The following is a 12,423-nucleotide window of genomic DNA, read 5'->3' on the forward strand; positions in this document are numbered from 1 at the left end:
TCTGGGTTGTTGTTTTTTTACATAACAGATCTATTCACCTAAAAACAAGGCCTCTCACCTTTGACCCAAATGAGGACATGTTATAGAAAATGGATGGGAGGATACATTGAAATATAATGTTTTAAAGGGGTTCAATGAATGGTAAGGGTTTTAACTAGTTGTCACCTTTGAGCTGTAATTAGACATGGGGGACTGTTGACAAGGCGGGTCAAGGACATCTAATGTTATTCTGCTGCATGATGCAGCTGCCTGCACTGCACACGGGTAAGTATGTCATTACACAGTGCCTCCAGGAAACATCTTTCTGGTCAGTTTATTGGGTCTAAACATTGAATTTCAGGATTCCCTACCTACTAAAATCGTATACTATCTTCATTTGGATGATACACTCACTGTTATATCTAAATTTTTGACTCTAGATAGACACAATCCAGCTCTTGTTCAGTTTTGTAAAACAAAAAAAACAAAATAATCAATATCTCATCTTTGCCTTGGGGTTCTTTCAAGCTCAAATAAAGGTCAAATCCATTTTTTTTTACTTTTATGCCATCAATAGTAGCTAGTGTGAACAATTGTTTTTTTTAAGTCATGATATTGGACGTGCTTTCTTTGTTTATCATATAAAAATATACAGAGAAAATGCGTCAAATAAACCTTTGTGATAAATGAAGCGGTGGAACTTTGGCAAGTGAGACCGCTTTGGATGCCGCCATTCCACTCTCACTGACGACAAGTTGTTTTTTGTGGCACAGCAGGACTGTGCAGAGATTACCGTGTCGATAGAGTTTCAGTGGATTAAGGAGTGCTCAGTGCCACATGGAGCTGTCTATCAAGCCCAGCTAACACAATGCTGGGCTGTCCCATGTTTATGTTCTGTCTGCCTCTCTAAATTCAGGAACATGTTTATATCTCACTTTTTTTTTAAATGACATGCCGTGTGGCCCACTATTATCTTGAGCTTGGGCATCAAACCGGTGAATCCCATCTATCCTATGGACAGATTCTGAAATGACAATACCACGTGTAAAAAGGTTCTTCTTTGTTGTGGTGAATGACGAGCCAATGAAAATGGCATCTCATTATTGCTTAATCTCCTCACGACCTTTCAAACCGTGACGGTGGAGGAGATTCCCAGTGGGCTGCCACTGTCAAAACTGATATTTAGGTCAATGACAGATTGGGTCATCACAAATTAAAGCAGTTGACAATAATTTGGAAATAATTTTCCACTTGTTTTCAGTTAAGAATTGGCATTGAGAATTCAGCATGAGAAATAACTTTAGGGGGGAAAACTGCTAAACTGTTCCTGTGAGTCACTCACTGTTGCTGATGGACAAACTGAAGGTGGTCTAAAGTTATTTGTGAAGCTTGACAACACGTAATCAACATAAAAACTCAGATAACGGTACTAAACTTGTGCATTTGCAGTTATTTAATGGTTTTACCATCAAGTGATGTGACAAATGTCTTTTGTACCAAGAAAGAGGACAGAAATGCTTCACTCTGATGTTTTCCTTTATTGCTTTCCTTTCCACACTGGACTTTAATGCTGGGTATAAAATCCTCAATTTGGAAATGTATACCTGCAGCATTCACCTCCAAACTTTAAGAGGGATTTGTTAAAAACAACAAGTGCCAATAGAGCACAATGTATTTTAGTATTACAATTCATTCATATAGTACTCCTTTTAAAATTGAATTAGTAATGATGTAAAATTGACTAAACATAAGCCCCCCCCCCCCCCCCCCCCCACAAAACACAAAAATTAGTTTATAGTTTATGAAATATTTTGGCTGTATGGCAGTTTTTCTGTAGATCTGTAGACCCCCTGACTGGCGACCAGTCCAGGGACTCCTGCACTACTAGGCTATCTTTCAATTGTCTCTTTTTCTGCACTGGACTTCAGTCCTGGGCATAAAAAGCTTAATTTGGTAATGTATCTGCAGCATTCTCCAACAAACTTTGAGAGCGATTTGTTAAAAATAAATTTGTTATAAAATAATTAGTTCCAATACAACATATTGCCAAATTAAATTGATTTAGTATAATTAAAACCAATCTACCTCTTGAAATTGAATTGAATGGTATAAAAATGGCTACTGGTACTTCAACATCCTCCCATTTACAAAAAAAATACCATACAGTGAAAATATTTTCATATTTTTAAAGTAACCTCAACTTTAAAAATATAAAAATATTTTGGCCGTATGGTTCTTCTGCTGTAGGCGCCTGGTTATCGACTGGTGACCAGTCCAAGGTGTACCACACCTCTCGCGAGTACAGTGTACCATGACCCTGAAGAAGATTAGACAAACCATCTCTGACTATTATCTTATTACATTTTGTTTGATTAAATGCCGATTCTATTGATGCCGCTCACATTCTGGTTCACGAGATTGAAGCTATCTTTGCCTGCATACGGACAGAGAGCTATTTGGAGGACAGTATGTGGGGAGGGATGTGTCAGCTGTTCAGTAAATCGCTCCATCACAAGAGCAAGAGGGGGGAAAAAAGTGCTGGAAGCTGTCTCCTTTGGGGAGTGCGACTCATATTCCGAATGTATGCATGCTGACTTTGTTTATTTGTAGGCTTTGTTTAAAAAAAATAGGTTTGCAGTTTGGTTGTGATGGTGCTTTTTAATACATTGATTCTTCTCAGAGGTGTAGTTTTATTTTCCGTCATGTCCTGCCAGTGTGAGGATGGATTTCTCTGGAGTTAAAGGTGCGTACATGATGCTGGTGTTTTGTTTCTTGGCATGTGTCTTGAAATCATTCCACACCGTAAGGGAGGGAGGAATTCTATTTTAATTTTCTAATTTTAACATTGATGTATTTTGTTCTGGGTTCCATTTGTGATTTAACAAGACACTCTTGGGTGTGGGAGATTAGTGATCTTTGGCCTAAATGTTGGGTTGAACTACTTGGATTCACATACAGTTGTTTGCTCTGTGATGCTGGTCGAGATGGTAGCGAAAGTTATTTAGAGAGACTTGTAAACATCCTAGTACTACTCTTAGTGTTATACGTACCAATCTCAATCTATTCTCATTTAGCTTCGTGACTAGTTTCTTTTTATTGATTAAGGTTATTCAGCCTGGTAGAGACAGCATCACAGCTGAGTCTATATCGGTGATGATGAGCTCAGTCAAGTGAGGTGATAAACTGCCCGTCATTACCGGGGAGGTTGAGACCAGCGCGCCATGATGGCGGATCTAACCTCTAAACGTGAAGCGACTATATGTTGGATTTTGAAACATTCTTAACAGTGTCAGTAAGTTACCTTTGATGAAAACAGGTAGAAATTAAATCATAACTAGCCGACAAGATCAAACGTAGAAACACAACAGGGAAGAAATTGAATGAAATCTAAACCAAAACATGAGCTTTTTTTATGAACAGTTTTTCCTCATACACGTTTTAGTAACTCTTTTATGGTCATTGACGATGATAGACATCCACACGGGGCTGTTTTCATTCTTCCCAGTTGAAATGAGTTGGACATACACTGGCAGCTAATGAGTTAAACAGGTGATGAAAAAATACATTGGAAAGCTGAAACTAATTCTTAAAATATTAATAGAAATTTTTGGGTGTTTGTTATGGAAGAGTTGACTTTAAATGTCATTAGGACTAATTGGGAGTGTCTTTCGAATTTATTCCCATGGTGTCTGAATTTGTGGTTAATTGAGGTTTTTACAAGCTGACCAATCATGTCATTTGCACATCACATGAGACTTTACAAAATGTTTTTTTTTGGTCTGTTTGGAAAGCAAGGTGCATCCTCTTGTAGAGTTGAATTAGGTGACATAAATATAGTTTGGAAACATCTCTCAATGAGATTACATTACAGTTTTACAACTCTGCAAATGACAAAAACAACAATCTAATAATAAATCATTTGTGGGTAGCTTGGCTGAGCTATCGTCTTGCTACCAAATGGGGCTGATGCCAGCTTCAAGAATTAACGTCAACAAGCGATGGCTGTGGTCTAAAAAAAAAAAAATTAAAAACTTGCTGACATTTTTATTTTGTCTGCAAAGCATAATTTTGATAAAGTTGGACTCTTTTTTTTAATCCCCTGTATGATGATAAATAATACAGCTTCTGTTAGCCATGTAATCATTATTTTCAGGAAATTATCTCTGGAGATAAAAAGCAACTCCTGCTTTTCATCTTATTTAAACTATTCTATGTAGTTTGGTTATAGGCAAAAATACAATGAACAGTTTTTACATCCTTGTTACCCTGTTATCCAGATCATTGCCACTAATATGATAATTTCAGTGCCTGCCTGAAAGGTTCCAGTCAAGGAAAGGTGATTTAAATTACAAGAAGTATGGCAGATAACATACCTGGGGGAATAGTAGCAGCCGCAAGTAAGTTCTTCCTTCAAAAGCAATGACTAACACCGGCAGTGGAGTGCATACGAAGACTGCTTTTTTTTCTCCACGTTTCAGAGAATCGCTTGCAGGTGGTTAGAGGCTTGGAGGATGTGGAAGTGTCAGAGTGTGACAGTTGCTCCTTTGAGGTGACCCTCAACTTGTCATACATTGAGGGAGTCTGGACCAAAGATGGAGTACGGCTCAAGTCCAAGCCCAACTGTCGCATCACAACACATGGGAAGACACATTCACTGATATTGAACAGAGTGGCTCTAGCAGATGTAGGCTTGATATCTTTCCAAGCCAATGACATTCAGACATCCGGGAGACTTACTGTCAGAGGTACGCTAGGACAATTGACTGAGACTTTAATAGTCCAATACAATAGCATTATCAACATCTAAATCAGAGTTTCTTCAGCATTGGCTAGTGGAGCCAACATTACGAGGCTTTGATATGCATTTCTACATTTCTTACCAGCTAGGGACATCCGCATTATTCAGGAACTACAAGATGTTGATACAATGGAGCGTCAACCTGTCAATTTCCTGTGCGAAGTAAACCAAGTGGACGTAGAAGGTCGGTGGTACAGAGATGATTGTAGGATCCGGCCTGGAGACAACATTAAGATTAGACATCAGGGTAAACGGACCTACTCTTTAAGATATGAAAAACATTTGATGAAATACGCTTCAAGAATGCAGAATGGTATTCCACTGTACTGAAAATCCTTTCAGGTAAAACCCACACACTGTCTTTTAAGTCGGTCAGGCCAGAACACGCTGGAGAAATACGATTCACTGCTGAACGTGTGTCGTCTTACGCATCTCTTAAAGTGAAAGGTAAGCCCCCTTTGTGCCTCAAAATTGAATTAATATCTAAACATTCAGAATAAATTGTACAAAATTCAACAGGCAAACAGTTAACATTTAAGATTGGTTTTTTTGTACAGTATCACACAATTAACACCAATGTTCCTTGACTGGTCCTTTGTTTTCAATCGTCAGAGCTGCCAGTTCAAATAGTGCGACCCCTGAGAGTCAAGATAGCCATGTATCACCACAGAGGCCTGCTGGAGTGCCAGGTTTCTCGGGCCAATGCTCAGGTCAAGTGGTACAAGAACAAGAAGGAGCTCATGTCCAGCAAAAAGTACCAACTTGTTAGCCAAGATGTCTATAGGCAGCTTACCATTGATGACGTCTGTTCTTCAGATGAGGACACCTACACCTGTGACGCTGGAGATGACAAAACCAGTTGTCAGCTTCTAGTAGAGGGTGAGATATACTTAGACACAGTTTACACATAAATTAATAACCGTGGAAACTCGAAGTCTCAAATACATGGTAGAGTCATTGAAATTTCTAAACAGTTGTTCACATAGCAAATCAAATGTGATCAGGATTTCTTCCTGAAGAGTGAATATTGTCAAGTGCAGAAGTGTACTGTGTGTTTTGACGGTCCGTGCAGAACAGGCTATGAGCATTGTTCGAGGCATGAGCTCAGCGGAAGTGACCGAACCAGAGGCAGCGCTCTTCCAGGTGGAGACGAGTCTCAAATCGGGGAGGCCGCCCAGATGGACCCTGAATGGGAATGTATTGGAGCATAGTGAATGGGTGGATATCTACAGGGAGGGCACCATCCACAGCCTTTGCCTTACCTCCACAGACAGTTCTATGTCGGGTCCCGTGGTTTTTGTTGCCGGCAAGAGCCGCTCTACTGCACAGCTTACGGTAAAAGGTGGGTAAACTATCCCTCCCCCAAACAAACACGTCCTCCCTGTGATCATGAGGAGGGTGACGGTATCCCTTTCACATGGTAAACTAAATCCCTCCCCATAGAGCGACCGCTCCAAGTTGTCCGCAATTTGGAAGATGTGGAAGCCAAGGAGAACAGCTCTGTCACTCTGAGCTGTGAGTTTGCCCCCTCCCCCAGGGTGGTGAAGTGGTTTAAAGGTCGTACAGCTCTGAAAACTTCAAACAAGTATTGCATGAGGAGAGATAGAAAACGTGCAGAGCTGACAATTCATGGCTTGGTCGGGATGGATGCTGGGCAGTACCGTTGCATGGCAGGGGGTTCGCAGAGCACGTCACATGTTAAGGTCGAAGGTATGTCGGCTGAGGATGATATTTTGAGCTGAGAGCTAAGCTGTATGTACCACTCGAACTGACTTCGCTATCTTTTTATGACCATAGTGCGAAAGCTGAAGCTGGTCAAACACCTCGAACCGGTGGAACTCGAAGAAGACGGCATTGCCAGTTTCTCGTGCGAGCTCAACTACGTGGTTGCTAACGTAGAGTGGCTCCTCAACAATGTCCGCCTCTATTCCAATGCTATAAACAGGATCCAGCACATGGGTACAATGCACAGCCTTGATATAAAGAAGCTTAGGCCCCAGCATAGCAAGGTCACCTTTAAAGCCGGCCTTCTGTCAGAGACAACAACTTTAAAGGTCAAAGGTCAGCTGCAATACATTTTTGATATGTGCCTGAATTTAGGAAAAAACTGATAAATGCCTAAATTGCGTTTTGCACTACTTCTACTATTGCTGCTGTAGAGCGCCCAGCTGTCTTCCTGAGACCTCTGGAGGATGCAGTTGGGGAAGAGCAAGGAGAGGTTTGCCTCCAGTGTGAAATTTCCAAAGAATCTGTCACCCCAGTCTGGAGAAAGAATGGCATTGTCCTAACACCTGATGAAAAACATGAGTTGTGTCAGTACGGACGGTCCATGGCATTGATTATTCGTTGCTTGAGCAAAGATGATGCTGGACACTACACCTGTGATCTGGGCACCAGCCAGACCAAGGCTAAAGTTTCCGTACATGGTAGGTTAAAGACTAGAACAAATATGTGATGTAAAAAAATGCACATTTGTGGTATTTATCGTGGATTCTGTTTACAGATTTACATATCACTATTATCCATCGTTTGAAGACAACATCTGTGCTCGAGGGTGAAAGCTGCACTTTTGATTGTCAGCTTTCCCACGATCTTAGCGATGAGTATTCCTGGACCATCAACGGTCAAGTGGTCATCTCCAACGGTCACTTCAATGTTATCAACAATGGTCGCAAGTACAAGTTGAACATTAAAGGAGCTGTTTTGTCCGACGCTGGAGAAGTCATCTTTACGATCAAAGACTTAACCTGTAGAACAATGCTTTTCGTCAAAGGTAAATAGCCATATGGATATCTATGCAAGATTAAATTCACATCCAAAAACATTCTTTGCCATAATGTATTTGATGTCATATTAGAGAGACCAGTGCACATATTTAGGGATCTTCAGAACATCAAAACAGTTCCGGGTGAGGACGCTGAGCTGAGTTGTGAGATCACCAAACCTGAGGTCAGAATCCACTGGCTGAAAAATGGACATTTAATCAGGCAGAGCCACAAATATCGGATGAGTGTGGAAAGGAACATGGCGATCCTGATTATCAGGAACACCACAATCAGAGACTCAGGGGAGTACTGCTGTCAGGCCGATGGGGTCGCCTCCCGTGCCAAGCTAGAGGTCAGAGGTAGGTAGTGGACAACATATTTTTCTGCATTATTACTATGTGTACGCTACTCTAGAGGGCTCCACACACAATTCCTAAAATGTTCCTTATTCCAGAACTGCAGCACTCATTTGCGAGGGAGTTAAAGGACACTCAAGGAGAGGAAAAGAGTAAAGTGACCCTCGAGTGTGAGACCAGACTGCCAGCCAAGAGAGTCACCTGGCTGAAGGGCATGATAGAACTTAGGTCAAGTAAAAAGTATGTTATGAGGCAAAAAGGTGTCATGCTCTCACTCACCATCTCTTATCTGGAGAAGTTGGATGCGGATATCTACACATGTGATGTTGGCACCATGCAGAGCCGTGGACAGCTGACAGTGCAAGGTAAACAAAAACAACTTTACTTTGGCATAGAATGAATTTTCGACTGTCTGGGAAAAAACAATGTAGCCGGTGGATACATTTACCGTGGTTTACTTATTTAAAAAGATGCAGGTGAGGATGGCCGCATTCATTGACTGCGTGTGAAGATTTGTGACTACCTTTTGGAGAATAACTCTCCAAAGAAGTTGCAACCAAACTCACTAAGTGCAAACAAAATACACAAAATGCATCAGTTGTATTCACAATTTGGCATTGTAAAAATGTTTATTTTAAATTTTTTAGTAACCTCATCTCATTTTCTGAACCACTTTATCCTCACTAGGGTCACGGGGGGTGCTGGAGCCTATCCCAGCTGACTTCGGGCCAGAGGCAGGGGACACCCTGAATTGGTGACCAGCCAATTGCAGGGCACGAGGGGACACACAACCATTCACGCTCACACCCATACCTACGGGCAATTATTTAGAGTGTCCAATCTGCCTACCATACATGTCTGGAATGTGGGAGGAAACCAGAGAACCCAGAGAAAACCCACGCAGGCCCGGGGAGAACATGCAAACTCCACACAAGTGGCCCGACTTGGATTTGAACCCAGGTCCCCCACTGTTAGGCCGACGCGCTAACCACCCATCCGCCGTGCCGCCATTTTAGGAAGCTGCTAAATGAAATGTAAAGTGAATTTATCGATCTCTGTCAGGCCAGAGGGTGGTAATCCTGGATGATCTGGAGGACGTTGAGTGCCTTGAAGGCGACACTGTCACATTCAAGTGTCAAATCTGTCCCAGTGACTACACCTGTGTGAAATGGTACTTGGACGAGACTCTGCTCTACAATAATCAGCTCAACGAGATCCAGATGCTGGCAGGGGGCTATCACACGTTGACATTTAGACAGCTAGCCCGCAAAGATACTGGGACCATTTCCTTTTCAGCCGGTGACAAACGATCCTACGCCTCACTTTTAGTCAGAGGTGAGGCTTTGTCTTAGTTTGATTCTTATTTCCATATTCCACTGAATTTGGTCTTTAATAGGTTTGATTTGTTCGCATTGCCAGAGAGACGTCCAACCATTTGTAAAGCTCTTGAAGACTGTGAGGCTATTGAAGGAGGGGGTTTAGTTTTATCCTGCGTAACCTCAAAGCCGTGTCACATTCTGTGGTACAAAGATTGCTGCCTGATGTGGAACTCTTCAAGGTACTTTGCCAATCGGTCGGGATGTGAGGCTCGACTGACAATTCGAGAAGTCTGCCAAAGTGATGCTGGGGTGTACGAGTGCAGCGCCGGCTCCGTTACAACGAGGGCTGTTGTGACCGTCAAAGGTATCCAAGGGAAAATTTCCCATGAGAATTACATTTGAACTATTGAGGAAGAATAACATTGGTTGATTTCTTTGACTATTTTCCCTATAGCTATCCCAGCTGAATTCACAAAGCTTCTGCAGAACGTCGAATCCAGAGAAGGTGATACTGCAACCTTGACTTGTGAGTACTCTCTACCTGGGGTCCATTTCCACTGGAAAAAAGGGGTGGAGAGCCTTAGGCCTGGAGAGAAGTATGTGATGAAACAGAAACAGACCATCAATTCACTCATAATTCGAGCTCTGAAGCCAGAGGACTCAGGAGAATATACCTGCCAGTGTAGAGGCCACCGCACTTCAGCAAGGCTCAAAGTACAAGGTAAAGTTCATGTTCAAACTTAAAATAAATAAATCATTCATAAATATATTGAATACATGTTATTCAAATAAAAAGTGCTGTTTTCAATTGAGTCTTTAAACTCAGCTCCTGAATTGGATTTCATCATGTACAAGTGTTTTTTTTCTCTTTTTTAGGTGTGTCATGATTCTGAATATTTCTACCTCATTTTCAGTTCCGACCTCTTACCTTTCTTTTCTTTTTTCAGCTATTCCGATTACATTCATCCAGCAGCTGAAAAACATGCATGCAGAGGAAGGGAGCAATGTCATATTGCGCTGTGAACTTTCTAAATCTGGAATGCCAGTTGAATGGACAAAAGGGCAAGACGTCTTGAAGAATGGAGTCAAGCACCAAATGAGAAGATGGGAGACAACCATGGAGCTTTTGATATGGAAAGTTGTTCCTGAAGACAGTGGGTTTTACAAGTGTTTGTGTGCCGATCAGGTGACATCCGCCACTGTCAAAATCAAAGGTAGCAAATATTCTTTTGACAAATTACCTCAGGCTCTTGAATCGTTGGTGCTTAAAATGTCGGAACATTTCCCAGCTCAAGCGCTCACCTTCAAGCAGAAGCTGCACAATGTTATTATCGAGGAGGGCAGCACCGCAACTTTACGCTGCGAGCTTTCCAAAGCATCTCTGTTTGTTGAGTGGAGGAAGGGTGGAGAGGAGCTCATCAAGCATGGCAAAAAATTTCATATTCGCCAGAGAGAGACTTTGATTGAGCTGAGGATCATGGATGTGGACCCACAGGACAGTGACATCTACACGTGTATTTGTGGGAGCATAGAGACCACAGCTACTCTCACTGTGAATGGTAAAGTACTAAGTTCAATAATACCATATTTTCTGCACTATAAGACGCACCTTAAATGAAAGGAATTTTAAAATTAGTTTCATATATAAGTCGCACGGGAATATAAAATGCAATAGGAGTGGTCGTGGTAGTAGTTAGGGATTGTGTTATAAATCCAGTAATAGTCGTGGTTAGTAGTTGTATTATGCATAAACTAGATGGGGCTGAGCTAAACAAAATTTCATACAATTATTGAGCAATATTGATCCGTATATTAAAAAGCATATCAAATTATAAAGCACACTGAGAAAATTGGAGTTGTGCCATTATAGTATGGAAAATTTTGTATTTACATCGTGCCCGTCAGTGGTTCTAAAGAATGACAAGATTCCTTTATTGAACTACAATGTATATCTTTATTCATCTGTCAATATTACTTTCTAGCACTCCCGATCACCTTCAAACAGAAACTTAGAAACCTTCAAGTGGAGGAAGGACACAACATCACGTTGTCTTGTGAAATCTCTAAGCCTAACCTTCCCGTGGAGTGGAGGCTGGCTGGCGAGTCCTTAGAGAATGGAGAGAAGTACCAGTTGAAGCAAAGAGGCTCCTTGCTGGAGTTAACAATCCAAGATGCTCTACCAGAAGACAGTGGCGTCTACTCCTGTGTCTGCAGGGACCAAAAGACAAAGGCTACTGTTAAAGTCATTGGTATGTTGTTTATCCAAAAAAAAGCATTGGACATTGACACTTAACATTTATATTTTGCTCCAAATGCCAATGCAAAGTGATTTGGAATGAAACAAACAAGAATTACTTTGTTCTTAAATGGACCAGAAGTCGGATAGGTGTAACGATCTTTTGATAGTGGTGACATGACTGCGCTCGTTCATTTAAAAAAAGATTAAAAGCCAACATTAGAGGGCTGGGTGTCTTTTGTCCTTGTAAATGATGCCCATATAATTCATAATCTGTCTTCAGTGCTCTCCCCCTTGACTATACAAAGTGATACATCTTTGTTTTTGTGAAGCTGTTCCCACCACGTTTAGGGGGAGCCTGAAAAGCCAGGAGGCAGAAGAGGGTGATAGTGTGACAATGCACTGCGAAATCTCCAAGGCAGATGCCGCGGTGGAATGGCAGAAAGATGGACGTGTGTTGTCTGCAGACATGTCAGGAAGAAAATATCATCCGAAGCTCCAAGGGAAGATAGCTGAGCTGACAATTGAGAACGTTCAAGAGGAAGACGCAGGGAGGTACAGCTGCATTACAGGGAATGAGAAAACCACTGCTGAGCTCAAAGTGAACCGTAAGTGAAACGTTGTATAATCGAGTATCCCACACTGATTAGACAAATCTGCCTGTGCTTTTCCGAACAGCACTTCCTGTCACATTCAAACGTAAGCTTCAGAAGTTGGAAGTGAAAGAAGGTGAGAGTGGAATCTTCTGCTGTGAGCTCTCCAAACCTGGAGCTCCAGTGGAGTGGAGGAGAGGTCGAGTGCTCCTGAGCAGCGGTAGCAAATATGAGATGAAGCAGGAAGGGCCTTACACAAAATTGACTGTCCACGACGTACAAGACAGCGACGCCGGGAAATACATTTGCAAGACCAAGGACAGCCAATCAACTGCCGAGCTGGTGGTACAAGGTCAGTCGGACACGGGCATGTTTCT

At 41.9% G+C, this 12,423-nt stretch overlaps 1 protein-coding gene across 1 annotated transcript in view; it reads left to right on the forward strand.

Moving 5' to 3' along the window:
* The first annotated feature begins 4,336 nt into the window (after positions 1-4,336).
* The window catches only part of obscna (obscurin, cytoskeletal calmodulin and titin-interacting RhoGEF a), a 34,304-nt gene continuing 26,217 nt past the window's right edge, over positions 4,337-12,423 (forward strand). The window contains exons 1-20 of the mRNA XM_077607575.1: positions 4,337-4,376; positions 4,458-4,724; positions 4,863-5,024; positions 5,120-5,224; positions 5,390-5,656; positions 5,850-6,119; positions 6,221-6,487; positions 6,575-6,838; positions 6,937-7,203; positions 7,281-7,550; positions 7,635-7,901; positions 7,997-8,263; positions 8,961-9,233; positions 9,318-9,581; positions 9,672-9,938; positions 10,165-10,431; positions 10,507-10,776; positions 11,200-11,466; positions 11,786-12,061; positions 12,132-12,402. Of these exons, the coding sequence (XP_077463701.1) occupies positions 4,337-4,376; positions 4,458-4,724; positions 4,863-5,024; positions 5,120-5,224; positions 5,390-5,656; positions 5,850-6,119; positions 6,221-6,487; positions 6,575-6,838; positions 6,937-7,203; positions 7,281-7,550; positions 7,635-7,901; positions 7,997-8,263; positions 8,961-9,233; positions 9,318-9,581; positions 9,672-9,938; positions 10,165-10,431; positions 10,507-10,776; positions 11,200-11,466; positions 11,786-12,061; positions 12,132-12,402 (4,868 nt within the window). The remainder of the gene's footprint in view (positions 4,377-4,457; positions 4,725-4,862; positions 5,025-5,119; positions 5,225-5,389; positions 5,657-5,849; positions 6,120-6,220; positions 6,488-6,574; positions 6,839-6,936; positions 7,204-7,280; positions 7,551-7,634; positions 7,902-7,996; positions 8,264-8,960; positions 9,234-9,317; positions 9,582-9,671; positions 9,939-10,164; positions 10,432-10,506; positions 10,777-11,199; positions 11,467-11,785; positions 12,062-12,131; positions 12,403-12,423) is intronic.

The sequence above is a fragment of the Stigmatopora argus genome, chromosome 8, assembly GCF_051989625.1.
Source record: "Stigmatopora argus isolate UIUO_Sarg chromosome 8, RoL_Sarg_1.0, whole genome shotgun sequence".
NCBI classification, from domain to species: Eukaryota; Metazoa; Chordata; class Actinopteri; order Syngnathiformes; family Syngnathidae; genus Stigmatopora; species Stigmatopora argus.